Source organism: Chelmon rostratus, chromosome 19, assembly GCF_017976325.1.
Source record: "Chelmon rostratus isolate fCheRos1 chromosome 19, fCheRos1.pri, whole genome shotgun sequence".
Lineage (NCBI taxonomy): Eukaryota > Metazoa > Chordata > Actinopteri > Chaetodontiformes > Chaetodontidae > Chelmon > Chelmon rostratus.
Window position 1 is genome coordinate 23,215,676 of NC_055676.1, and position 18,005 is coordinate 23,233,680.

Below are 18,005 nucleotides of genomic sequence, written 5' to 3' on the forward strand. Positions count from 1 at the left end.
ACAGAGCTGAGCTGAGCCCCCTCTCCCGCTCCCCCGTGGACCTCTGCGTCCCTGAGCCTCACGTGGCTAACTCCCAGCCATCTGCCTCCATTTAGCACTACATCTCAGCAACAAAGACCCCCCGTGGCAGCCCGCTTAGGTCTGACAAACAGCCCACAAAGAGCCCCACTTAGGCCTGACTAAAGCCTGTGAAGAGCCCCCATAGGACGGCCTCTGGACGGGCGCTGTCACAGAGCCCCGCCACGCCGCGCTGCGACTAGCACGTCCACCAATTAGCACGCACACTTTAAAGACGTGTGGGGGGGGGCGCACACACACAATGAAACGGCGCTGGCTCACAAACCCGGTGTGTCTGGGTGCGTCTCTGGGGAGCCGCTAAATTACCATCAACAGAGGAGAGGGAGTTTATCAGGGAGCTCTCAGGGAGGAGAGAGAGAGTCCTCCCCAGGCTTAATTAAAATATTAGCCACTTCAGCAGGAAACACAAACCATCTCCTCCAAACACCACCCGCTCTGCTCTGCTCACACCTCTTTCAACAATTCAGGGGGTGTGCATCAATCCAATAACTGCTGCTGTAACTCCAATAATAATAATAATATTCAGGATATATTCTGCTTCCCTTTAATGCTCCTCCCTCGTCCATTTCCCTCTCGCCCCCCCGCTGTCAGCAGCTTAAGGTGTCTGTGTGGTCCCTGTGGCTTTGCTAATGGATTTAGGATATAAATCTATCATTTACTCGGCCAGTTAACACCACCCCGAGGCTGCTTCCGTTCGTCTCAGGAGGCGCCGCTGCGGGCCTTTGTTCACGTGTGGAAATAAGAAACGAGCCCGTTTTGACTGGATCTACGTCACATACAGATCCGCCACGACGTCAGAGCATTTTCAGGTGTGAGGAGGGAAAGATTAGGGACGAGCGGGCCTTAAACGGGTCATTGGTATTCTCCTGCACTCTTCACACACTGGGCTAAACACTGGATTAATTGCAGCATATGGAAAGAAAAGCAAAGCATAACCCCCGGACTTAGAGCAGGCGGATTGGCATCGATCGGCAGGGCTGCGGCTAAGCATCGCTCTCCAATTATCTGTGATTCTCCTCAGTGCGGAGAGCCTGTGTGTGTGTGTGCCATCTGCCTCCCCTCCACCCCGCCACTGCAAACACAAAGTGGGCTTCACCTTTACATTCGACCTCATGCAGAGAAGACACGGGCCGGCGAGGAGTCTGCGACCAGGAATGCGGGACTTGACCCACGAGCCTCGAACGCACGACGAGCTACGGCTCTCTGGAGCCCGTCGGGTGCAAAAACGACCGCGACGCATGACGCTTCCGCAAAAATCTCGAAAAAAGCCGAGACCAAACGTGTGGTGGCGGCTGCTGCCGGGTGTTATTGTTCCGTCCTGGTTCCTGGCCAGGTGGACGAGTGTCCTTCAACTGAGTGGACAGCGAGGCCAGATCAGACTCAGACCAGGCAGATGGCCAGAGCTATTAGCCCCAATTTAGAACCAGGAACCCTCCGCGCATCTCCAGAGCTCGCCATACGGACAAACTGCAGCGCCGCAGTCAAAGGGCGGACGGACATGAAGGGAAGGAGAGGACAGACGGACCACAGAGGCTGAAGACGGAGGAAAGGGACAAGAATTTAACTCGGCGAGGATTCAAGGATACCTACGACGAGGCTAAACGTGTACATGTTTAAATATTGTGGTCTATCAACAACCCACATTACAACAAACACTGGACTCAGCTCAGATAGATCATAAGCCACAGACCAGACGTTTAATTAGTCAGGTTATAAATGATAGTCAATTAAATTTTAACAAGAAACAAGAATTCAACTTCACCGACGAAGGGAAAATTCACAGTGTTTAGAGAAAGATAATTTAATTATATCAAAGCGTATAGTGAAGAGAGAGCGTAGCTTATAAATCAAGGGGTTCAGTTTTTTCTTTTATTTTTTTGAAAATTAGGCCCGAACCAGAGGGATTGGCAATGCATGCAAAACTCGATCAAATTTGCTTTCAAACGGACTGAAAAATAGAGCACATTTATTCTATTCCGCCTGTTTAGACATAAACAAGAACAGCGTTTTCTACATTTGCTTTCCTGCTTGATTTATTGCCGTCCTCCTTTCCAGCAATCAATTTCTGTGTTTCAGTGGCATCCCCCCTCCGCTCGGCCTCGACGCCCGTTTGGGAAAAGCAGTGCTGCACCCTGCTGGTGAACGAGGGCAGTGCAGGGATGCAGCGCGGGAGGCAGGCTGTTGCTTTGTTAAACACGACCTGATGTTAACTACTGAGCACGGGCGGTATGTGCCGAGCCACGTCGTTCTGAGGCTTCATACTGAATCTACATTAAACCAAAACTCCCTCCCTCCGAGGGCAGACACTTTGTGTGATCTCACCCCGATTAGAGGACCCTTTCTCTGGGGAGATCAGAGGAGAAGAAGAGGGGTCTTGGATGGAGGTCACCTCCCACGTCACATTTAATGCCAAGTGACCTCCACAATAAGCTCTCAGTGGGTGTATCCGATCAGATCGATCGCTCTGCTGTGTGTGCACAGCAACACACATAACCCCCCCCCCCCCCCCCCCCCCCCCCCCCCCGCTGAAATTAGCAATGCTAAGACGATTAGTCGACTGGCAGAGATTTAATCAACTACTATTTTTTAATCAATTAATTGTATCAGTTGACTACGAAGCAAAAGGCGGAATATTCATTTATTGCCCTTCTGTCTTTTTAATTAATCATTAATGAGCACGAGTTGATCAGCTCTCACCCCCCTCACACACACAGGTGGCGCGTAGGCCGTGGGGGCCGGGGTTCGGACCTCTGAACTTCTCTACGTCCTGAGCGGCGGGCGCACAAAAACTGACTTTAATTGAACGTCGAACGGGAAAAAGAGAAGAAACAAAAAAATAAACCGGCTGGTAAAAGAGCAGCCGTGACTAACGAGGGCTGCAACTAATGATTAAATTCATTACTGACTGCTCCTGATAGCAAAAGAGAAAAACAAACCATCACGATATTCAGTTCAGTTCAGCACAAGAGAAAGTGAGAAAAGCAGAAAATACTGAAACCTGCGATGTTTTAGCTTTTAAAATGACTTAATTGGTTAATTGATGTTTGCAGATTAACTTCGTTAAGCCATGACCCCGCGTAGCCGCCGCCACTGAGTCAAAACCAGAAACGGACAAATCCAGAGGAACTTTCCAGAGAGGAACTCCATCGTCTCCAATAAAATGGACCTCCAGTCAGAGGACAATCATCATTCTAAGACGACTGTCCCCCTCTTTAGCCGTCACAGAAGCGGGAGAGAGATTGATAACACGGAGTCATTTCAGCGATTGGTTATTTGAATGAAGTATGGGCTTAATGGATGCAGGTCTCTCCCGCTGACTAACATTGATTTCCACTCACTTTTTCAGCTCACTGTGCCCTTGTGCTACTGTCTCACTGTCCCTCCCTCGTACCGCCGTCTCCCGCGTTTTCCCTTCATTCCAGCCTAAATCTACACGGAAATGATCGCAAACGCCGAGAGGCGAAAGGGACGGAGACACGGAGGGACGTCGGCGCGCGACGAGTTAACGAAAGACAGACGGACAGAGACGGACGAGCAGGGGCAGGGCAGGACGCGGCGCGGAGACAAAGAGGAAGTGAAAGAGAGAGACAGATGGGGGTGCAGAGATGAAGTGGAAGAGAGAGACAGAGCAGGAAACAGAGGCAGAGAGGGAGGTGTAATTATCTATCAGGTGTTCGGGTGTGCGTGACAGAGGAGGAAGCTCATTAGCACACTCTGTGTACACCAATTACACAGCCAGGCTTCTCGGGGCATTCCCCTGGCATGTCTCTGCGAGGCTGCCTGCCGGGGGACACGCGGACACACTACACGAGACCAGCCTTAAGCCTGAACTGTGCTGGAATATAAGATCTGTGTTGATTTGGGGCCGTTTTGGCTCAATCTTTTGTTTCCTGATGAGGATTCTTCTCATTTTAAAGGAAGAGTTCCACATTTTGGGACGTTCTCTTATTCGCCTTCAGGTGGGGAGTCAGTTGAGAACATCCTGTTCACCATTTGTTCCTTTAATATAAAGCTACAGCCAGAAGTGCATGTTGGACTCCGGCAGGGCTGCCCTTTGTCACCGGTTCTGTTCATTATTTTTATGGACAGAATTTCTAGGCGCAGCCAAGAGCCGGAGGGAGTCTGGTTTGGGGACCACAGGATCTCATCTCTGCGTTTTGCGGATGAGGTTGTCCTGTTGGCCTCTTCGAACCAGGACCTCCAGCATGTGTTGGGGCGGTTTGCAGCCGCAAAGCACCTCCAAGTCCGAGGCCATGGTTCTCGACCGGAAAAGGGTGGCTTGCCCCCTCCGGGTTGGAGGAGAGATCCTGCCTCAAGTGGAGGAGTTCAAGTATCTTGGGGTCTTGTTCACGAGTGAGGGAAGTATGGAGCGTGAGATTGACAGGCGGATCGGTGCGGCGGTCGTTGTACCGGTCCGTCATGGTGAAGAAGGAGCTGAGCTGAAAGGCAAAGCTCTCGATTTACCGGTCAGTCTACGTTCCTACCCTCACCTATGGTCATGAACTTTGGGTCATGACCGAAAGAACGAGATCTCGGATACAAGCGGCTGAAATGAGTTTCCTCATCAGGGTGGCGGGGCGTTCCCTTAGAGAGAAGGAGCTCAGAGTAGAGCCGCTGCTCCTCCACGTCGAGAGGAGCCAGCTGAGGTGGCTCGGGCATTTTTACCGGATGCCTCCTGGACGCCTTCCTGGGAGGGTGTTCCGGGCATGCCCCACCGGGAAGAGGCCCCGGGGAAGACCCAGGACACGCTGGAGGGACTATGTCGCTCGGCTGGCCTGGGAACGCCTCGGGGTCCCCCCGGAAGAGCTGGAGGACGTGTCTGGGGAGAGGGAAGTCTGGGCTTCTCTGGTTAGACTGCTGCCCCCGCGACCCGGCCCCGGATAAGCGGAAGACAATGGATGGATGGATACAGCCAAAATCAGCTGGCTTAGCTTTGCAACCAAAGGAGACTCCAGGAAGCTTGACAATTCACTTTTGGTGTAGATTAAACAAACCAGATATGATGAGCTCATTAACGAGCTGACAGACCGAGGTTAGCGGTTTCCTACGTTTCCAAGTCATAGTGCTAAGCTAAGGTAACCAACTGCTGGCTGTAGCTCTATACTGAAGTGAATAAGCATGTTTATTTTTAGGGCTCAGGTTTGGTAAAGTCTGAGTGGACTGCTGAGACCGGAGAGACGACTGATTTGCATTAAAAATCCTGAGTTTGTCATTTATTGTGAAGTCATCTCTCCTTTCCTTATTGCCTTGTGGTTGTGCCCTTCAAACAGCGGACACAAAACTGTGAACATCCGTCTTTTAATGATGCTCTGTACTTTAAGTGTTAATATAAGTAAGAATTTGCAACTCCCATGAATAACCTGCAAAGATTATCTGTCTTTGAGGGCATAAAAGACAAAAAACATGCAAACAGCAACTGCGAAGACGAATTTAGTGGACAGATTAATCTGAATTCTGGACATTTCACCTGTGGAGCTTGTTCTGGCCGGATGAAACCACCCCCACGTTGGCCACGGACAGGACCTGCTTGCTGATGGCCTGGCTGGAGGTGTTTGCTGTTGCCATGGTGACAGTTGCCGAGGTCTCATTCATGCCCAGGAGCTTACCTGCAAAGGATGCAAAAACGTTAAGGCACAAAGGACCCACGAAAACACGAGCTGAATCTAAAATGTCCATACTCTGTGCCAGAGTATTATGGGACTTAGCTGACAGTGATGGAACAATAAGATAAAAGCTAACTAAACTGGGGAAGCTAAACGATAAAAGTGTGCCTTCTTCAATGATGTAAATAGAGGATACGGATGAATGAAAAGCCTGACGGCAGAGGGCCCGTAGTGATGAGCGAGGATTTGAGAGAAGGAATGGAGATAAATAAGCACGAGTTAGAAAGCAAAGAGGTCTTAAAGGCAAATATAGCGAAAACCTGTTGACTGAAAGAATTAATTAACTTCACTCGATTGGTATAAAGCAGCAATTTGCCCGAGAGAAAAAGGTCCAGCAAAGCAAAGCCGTTCGACTCTGTTCAATCCTCTTTTTAACGTACGAGCGCGAGGTGCATTCGGCAGAGCACAGAACGCGGCCGATGAAGATTAATTAAGGCAGGAGCAGCATTTAGCGGGCACTTAAGAGCACACTGATGGCTTAGACATGAGCGTGCTCTCAGTATGGAGCTCTACAGGTGTGTGTGTGTGTGTGTGTGTTTATGTAGGAAACACCATTAAGTGCTTCATCAGAGGATTTTATTTCATTTTAAAAGCATCATTTATAAATTCTGCACACGACGGAGGAGAAAAACTCTCCACCTTCGTCACTTAGACGTGCAATACGATTGTTATTAGCTCTGTAAAATGTATTTGAGATGGTTGCGACTTCATCTGTAACAGTTTAATCACCTTTAAAGAACAGCTCTGGTGATGGTCTGGATGTTTCTTATTATAAACCACTAATATCAACCACAAAAGCCAGTGTAAATGACCCAAATTCATCCTAGTTAAAATATGCAGTTTTATTTTGAAATGTACGTCCTTGTGTTGTATGACGCCATTTCCTGTGTTAAAGGAAGTCTTTTATTTTGAAAAGGTCCCGACGCGCGTAGCGAACATAAAAAAGTAAATAGACACAGTAACGATGGTAACGGCGTACGGAGAAAGAAGCGATAAAAGGGTATAAAAGATAAACGTGAGAATAACAAGGAATTTAGCGCCAGTTGAATGTGGCAACAAGGTACAGTGATGATATATTTAATATTCTACGGTTAAAATGAGACATTGGTTTTATGAGACGAGCTAATATGGTAAAGTAAAGACATTCGACCGTCAGTCCTGGCTTTCCCATAATTTCCACTGGTAGCTACAGCCAGTACCAGTCAGGCTACATTCAATCATTATATTGAACGCGGGCAGCGTAGCTTAGCGCTGCAATCGGTAAGTCAGCTGAAAGAAAATGAACGGCAATGATTTCGATAATCGATTAATTGTTTCAGCCATTTTTCAACCAAAAATGTCAAACATTTGGTGGTTGCACCTTCTTAATTGTAAGGATTTGCTTCTTTTTTTGTTATTTCTAAGAGTAAATGAAGATTTTGGACTGTTAGATGCACAAAAGAGGCGGTTTGAGGACTTCACTCTGAGCTCTGCTAAGTTCTGATGAGCATTTTTCAGACTAAACGATTAATGGATGAAGCATTAAAACAATCAGCGGATTGATTAATAATGAAAATGATTGTTAGTTGCAGCCCGACTGTGAGTGTGGTTTACTACATTGACTGCTGCCTCAATATGACCGCGAGCCTAAAAAAGTCTGTTTGCTGTGAAAAATAAACAAAACAGAAAGTTAATTACTATAGTTAATTAAATTAACTTAATTGATTTCTGTAAATATCAGCTTATGGGAAAGATGGAAAGATGTGGAATGCTCCAAACACACCTGTTTGGATCATTCCACAGGTAAACAGGCTGATTGGTAACAGGTGATAGCATCATGATTGAAAGGCTCAGCGGTTCTGCAGATGAATTTATTCTGTTTTATTTACATTTCACGAAGCGTCTCTACTGTTTTGGCGTCGGGGTCGTGCTTGTTAGTACGCCTGATGTGTATTAATCACGCAGGTTAAATTCTTCTCCGATAAACACACTTTTTACTCCTTTTTGAGTAAAGTTTGCTGATAGTACAGGGTACGGCTGCTGCAGGAAATTATTTAGCTTTTTGTCAGACGTATGAAGAGATGGACCAACACATAAAGGGTTTTTTTAATAAAAAAAACACAAATATAGAATACCGGCAGCCTTTAATCATAAAATTATCGGGAAAAAGATTAAAGGATAACTTTGGTTTTTTACAACCTGGACTTTATTTGTAGCATTAATTACGACCATTTACTCCCCCAGACAACTTTGGTGGCATTTGGAGTCGTTTTGAAGAAATTAGCCCCAGAGGAGCGGCGCGTATATCCGTATAATGCGAGTACTCGGGGCACCCGTGCGCAGCCTCTATATAACGCATAATCTGCGGCGAAACTCGTTCATATTCCAATATTTTGTTATGATATGCTGGTGCTATTCCCCTCTGAGCCCGTGGTGGCATGTTATCAACATCCAGCGTCTCTAGACAACTACCTCTGACGTGGATGATGTCATTACCGAACGCCGGGCGCTGCGAGCAGCCGGCCACAACACGGCTAACTCTGATGATGAATATTTTTCCGACTCTGAGGTGGTGGACGATGACTCGATGAACATTGTCCACAAGAACACCACCAGTTACCGTCTACTCGTGGACGCGCAGCCGTTTGTTGTTGTTTGGCCAGCTGTTCCTCTCTCTGCCTCCGCGTCCTCCTTTCAACGAGCTCCTCGTCCGTGTACTCTGGCTCAAAACGGTGAGGACGTCCATCGTAAACAAAGTCATCGTCCACCACCTCAGAGTCGGAAAAATATTCATCCGTTTTGTGAAAAATAACAGTCGCAAACTACAGCTAAACTAGCCGACCGCCGCAGAGTTAGCCGTGTTGTGGCTGGTTGCTCGCAGCGCGCGGCACTCGAAAATGGCGTCATCCATGTCAGAAGTAGTTGTCTAGAGACGCCGGATGTTGATAACATGCCACCACGGGCTCAGAGGGGAATAGCACCAGCATATCAGAACTAAATATTGGAATATGAACGAGTTTCGACGCAGATTATGCGTTTATAGAGGCTGCGCATGGATGCCCCGAGTACTCGCATTATACGGATATACGCGCCGCTCCTCTGGGGCTAATTTCTTCAAAACGACTCCAAATGCCACCAAAGTTGTCTGGGGGAGTAAATGGTCGTATTTAATGCTACAAATAAAGTCCAGGTTGTAAAAAACCAAAGTTATCCTTTAAGGTGACACAAAAGACATGTTTTTTTATTTGAGAAACACAGAAATGAGTTCTTCTGCCGGCACTGATTTGATTTCACACTGGATTAAAAAAAAGCGACAACATGCTCTGAACAACATGAAACACTGCAGAGACTCTGCAGTCACTTCCTTCACATCTAGCGTGTGGTCACGTACGTGTAAAAGCGTTTATTCAGAACGGGTCATCATCAAACGCGAAGCCTGGATTTATTGATAACGACCTGCATGGTGTTCACTGAGGTAAATGCGGCTCACCTTGCTCCTTGCAGAAGTCCTGCTCTGTCATGGTGCTGGGCATCAACAGCTCTCCCACGGCCGGCTGGATGGACACGCTGAAGCGGTCCTCCTTGGTGCTGAGAGACGGCGACACAAGCAGAGGAAGAGTCTCGCATTTACGCGACATGCAACGTGACGACGTGCGCTTTGTGCATTAACCCAGTGGTCCCCAACCTTTTCTGTACCATGGCCCAGTTTAATGTCTGACAATATTTTCACGGCCCAGTCTAAAGGTGTAGCAGATAAAAACAAAATAAAATGATAAGATCGGCATTAAAAACTGTGGTATTTTCTCTTTAATAACAATAATAATGAACGTAAATCCACTTTTTAATCATGTCAAGAGGACCCGGCTGCAGACTGGCACGGTCAGAACTTTGTTTGTTGTTCATTTTGTTAGCTTGGGATTTAATTTAGCGGGATATATCACGTGACTCACGGTGTCGTCAAGCGAGACGGATGTAACAGAGAGAATTCGGCCGCTTTTCAAAATAAAACGTCATTAAGACTCGAAAAATAAATCAAACAAATTATGTGAAAAAACAAAATAATGGAAATTATTTTTTCTTTCCGTGCGGCCCAGTACCAAACGACCCACGGCCCACTAGTGGGCCGCAGACCACGGGTTGGGGATCAATGCATTAAAGGATAACTTTGTTTTTTTACAACCTGGACCTTATTTCTAGCATTAATTACGCCCATTTAAACACCCAGACAACTTTGGTGGCATTTGGAGTCGTTTTGAAGAAATTAGCCCCAGAGGAGCGGCGCGTATATCCGTATAATGCGAGTACTCGGGGCATCCATGCGCAGCCTCTATAAACGCATAATCTGCAGAAACTCGTTCATATTCCAATATTTAGTTATGATATGCTGGTGCTATTCCCCTCTGAGCCCGTGGTGGTATGTTATCAACATCCGGCGTCTCTAGGCAACTACCTCTGACGTGGATGATGTCATTACCGAACACGGCTAACTCTGCAGCGGTCGGCTAGTTTAGCTGTATGGCTCATTATTGCGTATTATTGCGTGTTAGCCAGGCTCAGAGGGGAATAGCACCAGCATATCATAACTAAATATTGGAATATGAACGAGTTTCTGCAGATTATGCGTTATATAGAGGCTGCGCATGGACGCCCCGAGTACTCGCATTATACGGATATACCCGCCGCTCCTCTGGGGCTAATTTCTTCAAAACGACTCCAAATGCCACCAAAGTTGTCTGGGGGAGTAAATGGTCGCATTTAATGCTACAAATAAGGTCCAGGTTGTAAAAAACCAAAGCTATCCTTTAAATGTTTCTCTTCTGATCGCCTTGCAAATCACGCTCTGCGAATGGCGTTTTGGGCCACATTGATTCCCCCCGTCCCGAACAGATTTTCTGATAAGGTTATTGATCGGCCGAGCGGCGGGTTGATTTGGGCCGGGGCTGATTACTGGAGGAATAATTGTTATCCCGGCGAAGCCGGATCAATCGCGGCTGATGCCTCGCCCGGGAGCGGGCGAGGAAGAGGAGAATTAACGAAGAACAAAACGAGAGAGGGAAAAGGTAAGAGAAGATGCAAATGGACGTAAGAGAAAGAGACACTTGAGGGAGGTGTGAATCTGGCAGAGAAGGGGGGGTGAAACAGATGTACAGCTGAAGGAGGGCCTGGGTTGATATGAGTGGGTGTCAGCTTGTCTCACCACAACTGGAAGTTGGCCGCTTGTGTCGAGTCGCTGAAGTCAATACCCATGGAAACCGTCACCGAGGCCTCTGGCTCCAGCCGCTCTGAGGACGGGAAAGACGGGAGGAGAAAAGGAAGAGTGAGTGACAAGGGCACGGCGTGCGGCGCGAGGAAGGATGGAGGCAAAGGGGGAGAGCGGGGGGGGCGCGGCAGCAGAGTGGAACAGACAGGCATCCACGCCGCTTGTGTTTTCTACTTCGCAAAGCAAGGCCACCGCCGTGTGAGAAATCTATCCTTCAATCTCGTTCCCCTGCACCTCCAGCCTCGGGGAGGAGGAAAAAAAAAAAAACATGAAGGACTAGCATATTTCCAAAACAACAGGCACGTCAGAGAGAGCATCGGCACCGAGACAGACGGGGCGACGGAGACGGACGGAGAGTTAAGGGAAGCTAAAAAAAAGCTGAAGAGAGAGTGTGGACAGCTGAATGAGAGAGGAGGAGGAGGGGGAGGAGGGAGGTTAAGGATGAGGAGAACGCAGACAGACAGAAACATCCTCCACGCTCCCCCAGTCGGCCTGTGTTTCTCCCTCCGTGGAGCGGGGCTGTTTTACTGTATAACTCTTTCCACAGGCAGAGCCTCCAGAGGAAAGCCTCTGAAAACAGAGCCATCATGAACTCACCCCCACTCCAGCCTTCACAGCTCCTCTTCATGCTTTCCTTCTCCCAAGTCTTAGGTGTGAGCAAGCCCGTCGACGGGGGGGGTACCATAGGGGCCCCTGAATGACTCTTAATTTATTTTACTTTACATTCACATATTTCTTTTTAATTAAATCATTGCCTGAAGAATTAAATATTATTTTCTACTCAACATATACTTAAAAACTTTAACATATTAAATATTTCAAATATATATATATATATATATATATATATATATATATACACACCCCTACCCCCCGTCTTAGCAGAGAATGGTTTGACCCCACACTGGCGCACTTAAGGCTACGCTACATACGAGCCCTGAAGCGGGAAATTTACGTAAATCTGTCATTGTTATAAACTCTAAACATGCTGGGGGGGGGGGCTATGATGCCCCAGCAAGTGAGTATAAACCATCTGAAGAAGCTTATTTAAAGAATAAACAAGGCTTTCATTAAAGCTGCAAAGCAACATAAATCCTTCTTTTGGATTTTAATCATTTAAATTTTATATAATTAATAAAATAATAATAATAATAATAATAATAATAATAATAATATAAATATAAATATATAATAAAATTTTAATCAATTTAAACATCTGAGCTCAACAGCTGTAAGTACGGTAAGTCAGAGCTAGTCAGGAAATGTGTGTGTGAACAGTTTTTATCATTGTTTGGCGAACCTGGGCGTACGATCACATGACTGCTCATGTGTCACATTTCGTGCAACGTCACTGACTACTTGCAGTCTTATGTTCTTATTTTGATGTACGGAGTATTAATGGCGGAGCTAACGAGAGAGACGTTAACGGATTCTGGGACATAAACAGCGGCCAAACCGCACTGTCTCATTTTAAACTGTTCAATTGTGGGTGTAACAACCCTCCACGAGGAGATTAATGCGCCCTGTAGAGGCAAAGTGCAAGTGTCCTTCTCATTAAATACAAACCCTGTGATGTGCATCCCCTAACAAACGCACGCAAAGCGGCGTCGCACAAAGCTTTGTCTGTATTCATCGTCCAAACCGCCTCCAGCCACCCGCCCGCAGTGGCCAGGCTCAATCGATCCAAATTACCCACTGTTTGGCTGCTTGAGTTCCGTCAATGCCCAATCAATCCCCTGCAATTGACATTTTTAACAGGCTCCACCGCACACCGGGACGGCGTGCGCGTGCGTACGCATGTATGTTTGCGTGTGCGTGACAAAGAAAGTGTCTTCTGTCGTACCGAGTGCAGCGATCATACAAACAGTGTGACACGAAATATGGAGATGCTGTTTGTTGGTTTGTCCTGGCCGATGCTGATGATCGAGGATTAGCTGAGTGGGACGAGGCTATTTGCTGAGCTGACAGCGAACGGGATTAAGGGTTTCTGATAAAAAAAAAGATCATTTAATATCTGCCTTGTGGCCCAATTGTTGAAAAACGCGTGCTAAAGTGCCCTCTTGGAAGCCAAAATGCATGCTAAAGTGCCTCCTGGGAGCCAAAATGCGCATTAAAGTGCCCTCTTGGGAGCAAATACGCACGCTAAAGTGCCCTTTTGGACACCAAAACGCGCGCTAAAGTGCCCTCTTGGACGTCAAAACGCACGCTAAAGTGCCCTCTTGGACACCAAAACGCGCGCTAAAGTGCCCCCTGGACGCCAAAACGCGTGCTAAAGTGCCCTCTTGGACGCCAAAACGCGTGCTAAAGTGCCCTCTTCAGTGGCAGGTACACCCTATATGTGCCCTTTTTTTCCTTTTTGCCCCTGCCCTTCAAAAAGTCTGTGCACGCCACTGTCGCTCAAACAGGAGGAGATGTGTGCGCTTTTGTCGGGGACTATTTTCAGTGGCAGATGCTCCGGCGCGTATTTGGAGCAGCAGGGCGGCGTCGAAATAAACTGCAGTGCAGGTTTTTGGACAACAGTGGCGCTCTATGCAAGATACACACAACATTGTTTTTTTGCAGAGTGGCTTTTTTGATGAGTCAGCAGTTGAGTACCTGATACGTGTGGCACCAATACTCACCGATGGTGTTAAAGCAGTGGATGTCGAGGCTCGCTGGGCTTTGGTCTCCGACATGGATCTCCTCCAGGCCGTGGTCTGAGCTGTTGGTCAGTATGACCTGTACAGCCACCATGCTTGGCTGGTACAAACAGGGCTGCCTGGGGAAGTGGTACTTGGCTGACAGCCCTTTTCCCGTCATATGGTGAAGCAGCTCGTGGGTTTTCACGGGGCCGAAAGACGGAGCGGCGACCTGAGGGGACACGTGAGAGAGAAGTGAGCAGGATTTATCACAGAAGTTTTGTGCAAGCAAACATTTATCAGGGAAATAAACCGCAGCCTGGGCTGGATTGATCTGCGGACAGCTGCTGGAAACGAAAGCCCGAGAGCAGAAGCAGAGAGGGAAGATGAGAAAAACAGCGCATGCGGAACATTTACCCAGCAGCACAAAACGACATCCGGGGGACGCCTCGTGCATTACGCCGCAAATGCATCCACACAAGAAGACAGATTAATACGAGAATCTCCGCTCCTTCCATCACCTACATTCATGCAATTCGCTGTGTCCAATCGGCAGGCGGGATGCAGCGCTTCTAAGTGGAGAGGGACCGACCCTCCCTTCATTAACTCTGTAGGGTAAAGAGGACCCCATTTAAGAAATGTCTTCAATCAGCCCAGTTAGAGGGGAAATGCGCCGGATGCTCGGCCAAACCGGGCTGAATAAAAACAACCTCTAATGAATAGAAACACAAGTGCCCGCATGGGCCAAACCTGCCATTCGCAGGCCTTTTTAAAGGGGCTTTTACCCTTTCAGAGGCAGGAAATTACATTACCTTTAAGAGATGAGGAAAAGAAAGGAAGTGGATGCGGCGGCGGCGGCGGCGGTGTATTTTTGCTCCTACAAATTAAGCATCCTGTTACTCAGATGAGCATTGTTCACACTCGGTGGCTTTCGGTTCCTCACTTGACGGCGGCGACTGTCAGCTCCCATTAGACGGATGAGGCGGGTCGACCCACGCGGTGCGACACGACGGGCTAAATATACGACGCTTGTCAAATGTGAGAACGTGCATACGCTGAAGACATCACATCACAAGAGCACAACAACTATGAGTAGTTTCTTTAAGCTTCAATAAAAAAATCAAAGGTCTGTCTGTCTTGAGTGACAGCAGTAATTAGTCTAAAACATCAGGAGGGATAACGCCGTTTCACACCTTCTGAAACACTTAGCACCTGAGTGTTTTCATACACTGACAGAGGCAACACCTGGATGTGTGTCACTCTGGTGTTCAGAGACAGAGAATCAAAGACGCTAAAAAAACACGAACAAATCTGAGTCTCGAAAAAGAGGGACGAAGAAAAACCACATAGTTTAAGACTCAAATGATTAAGAAGACTAATTAAGCTAATTGAATGTGACTGATAATATGAAACATGCAGCCATGAGGGCGCCGCCCACAGTGTCGCATGGTGTCAGCGTACATCGTTTTATTGAAGCAGGGCGAACTGGCAGCGTGTTCCGACTCGGGGGAGAAATGTTCGTGACATCCTCCGACTTGTCATGCCTGTGTTTGCGAGGGATGAAGAATCGGTTTGACGTACGAGAGAGGAGCGGCGGAGACGAGTTTCGGCGTGCTCGCTTTAGCGAGACGAGAAAAAGCAACAGGCTTCATAGTTAAAGTATCTCAACAAATTTGTTATATTTGCTTCGGAAAGTACCGACAAATAATTCCTGATTATAAAACATGAAGCTTCCTCACCAGGCTATGAGGGATGTGTGAGTTGACCCCACATACGCTCTCCTGCCGCCATAATACTCACTGGCACGCCAAAAATGTATTAAAGGCAGTTTAATAACACGCTGAGAGCACGTGATTGGATAAACAATCTGTGATTCAAAGGACATTAAAACTATTACCCACTACCCATCAAGGGTCTGTATCCAATCCCTACTTTCATCTTTGACTCTACCTCTTTACTTTCTACCCCCTACCCAAACCAGGGTTTGTATTCCCACCCCGCTTTTATTGGTGCAGTTGGTGAGAGGCAGGGGTAGATGATGGTAGTGCGGCAATTGGCAGTTACATGTGGCATCCAGGCCTTTGGTAGCATTGTAGCAGCTAACAATAGCTAAAGCGGTGGTAGTATAATAGTATCTTAGCAGTTAGTATTGGCATCTAGCAGTTAACATTAACAGTATAGGTGAATCTAGCTGTATTGTCTTCTTCTGTTCCTCTTAGCAGGTAGCAGTTAGCACTTAACATTAGCTAAATGGTAGCATCGGAACTGTATTGTCTTCTTCTGTTCTTCTTAGCGGTTAGCATTTAGCATTAGCTAAATGGTAGCATCGGAACTGTATTGTCTTCTTCTGTTCCTCTTAGCAGGTAGCGGTTAGCATTTAGCATTAGCTAAATGGTAGCATCGGAACTGTATTGTCTTCTTCTGTTCTTCTTAGCGGTTAGCATTAGCATTAGCTAAATGGTAGCATCGGAACTATATTGTCTTCTTCTGTTCCTCTTAGCAGATAGCGGTTAGCATTTAGCATTAGCTAAATGGTAGCATCGGAACTGCATTGTCTTCTTCTGTTCCTCTTAGCAGGTAGCGGCTAGCATTTAGCATTAGCATTAGCTAAATGGTAGCACCGGAACTGTATTGTCTTCTTCTGTTCTTCTTAGCGGTTAGGATTAGCATTAGCAATAGCTAAATAGTAGCATCGGTACTGGCCACTACCTGGACAGGCCTGGGTCAGTTGAACGTGGCAGTGCTGTTTGGATTGTGTAGGAGCAGTGTGAACTGGCACTAGGGGGGGGTGACTCTGGGACGCTGGAGTTCACCGGGGGAATGGGAAAGACGCAGCGAGCAGGTTCGGGCATCACTTTGACACCGGTATAAAACATTAAAGCGACGGTGAGCCCATGTCACAGCCGATACAGAGTAAACTGTTGGACCGGACCGCACCGCCATCTTTCAGTCCCTTTGACAGAGCGGCGGCGTCTCTTGCGCCCGGACGCCTGTGAAGGAGGTCAAACAAACATTTGTCGCCATGCTGTAACGCTGCTGCGACCTCGCAGGCGCCTGTCATGCCGCCGCCGGCCCGCGTATTTATTGGGCCACTTTTGGACGTGTCAGAGCGGTCGGTGTCGATAAAGCTGGCCATAATGTTTGCCACCCCATCGCGACGGAGATTTACCTCCCTGACAGACGCATCCTGCTTCAAGGTCCCGTCTGTCGCCTCGCCCCGAGCGGGCGGCGGCAGACGGGAGGGGCGAACGGACTGCTTATTATCACCAATTTGACACAGTGGACAGTTAAGGCCTGACACAAGAGCCCACACGAGCCCCTTCGCCCTTCCATCCGTTGTTACGCAGCACAAGCCCATAACACCTCAAGTGTAAATAAGAGAAGAAGAGGGATGTAACCTTGACTTCTCTGTCAGTCTCCATCTCTGTTTTCTTTTGGCTTTGGCTCGCATTCTCCAGCCTGGACGGGGAGGAGGGAGGTGACAATGAGGGAGGAAGTTGATTGAGAGGCTCTATTATGCATCAACTTAAAGGAAGCTCCTGTGATGGATGGCGCAGACACCAGTCACCTTCAGAGCCCGGACGCCGCGCTCCCGGCATCCTCTCGAGCAAACGACCTGAAAATCCCGCTGACATATTCAAAAAGGGGCTAACCGGGGCTGGGTAGCCTCGCGCCGTGTGCATAAGAAGGCCAATTTAAAAGAAAGCGGCGCGGCGGGGGTACAGAGATGTATGGGTGTATATTGAAAATCCATTTCTGCTTTTCAGACGCCGTCTGCCTCCAGCAGCGGGAACAGGATTTCATTATGCTCTACCAGAGCTGTGAGGATTAAAGGTAAGGGACATGTGTTTGACTTTAGCGCCTAATTGTTCCCCTCAGTCAGGAGATGACAATTAATTGAGGGGCGTCACAAAGACCTTGAGTGCAAATTGAATTAAATAAATGTTACTGCAGCCGTCTCGAACTCCTTTAATGTAGTGCAGTGCATATAGACAGAGGTTAGTTCATTTAAGCCAATTTGTCAGTAAATTGGGTTTCTGAAATGATTAATTTTGAAATTTTCCATTAAAGGACATTAGTAATAATAGAGGACTGTTATTCATAAGGTATTGTCCTTCATCTGGCTTTGCAGACAGTTTCTTTGTATTAGCATCATATTCAACAGATTATTTTCATCAGGGATCAATCTGTTGATTCTTTTCCAGATTAATCAATGAACCGTTTGGTCCATAAAATGTTAGAAAATAGTGAACCGCAGCTCCAAAACCCAAAGATGTTGAACTTATTATCACAGCAGGCAAAGAAATACTGGAAGCAGTGAAGTTTTAGCATTTTCGCTTGAAAAGAAAACAAAATTGTGCAGATAAATCTTCAGTTAATCACCTAATCAATGACTCTGATGCTCAA

At 47.4% G+C, this 18,005-nt stretch overlaps 1 protein-coding gene across 1 annotated transcript in view; it reads right to left on the minus strand.

Moving 5' to 3' along the window:
* The window catches only part of ap3b1a (adaptor related protein complex 3 subunit beta 1a), a 59,891-nt gene that overhangs the window by 1,901 nt on the left and 39,985 nt on the right, over window positions 1-18,005 (minus strand). Inside the window, exons 23-26 of the mRNA XM_041959884.1 lie at window positions 13,602-13,830; window positions 10,918-11,002; window positions 9,211-9,308; window positions 5,546-5,684 (exon numbers count right to left, since the gene is read on the minus strand). Coding sequence (XP_041815818.1) covers window positions 5,546-5,684; window positions 9,211-9,308; window positions 10,918-11,002; window positions 13,602-13,830 — 551 coding nt within the window. The remainder of the gene's footprint in view (window positions 1-5,545; window positions 5,685-9,210; window positions 9,309-10,917; window positions 11,003-13,601; window positions 13,831-18,005) is intronic.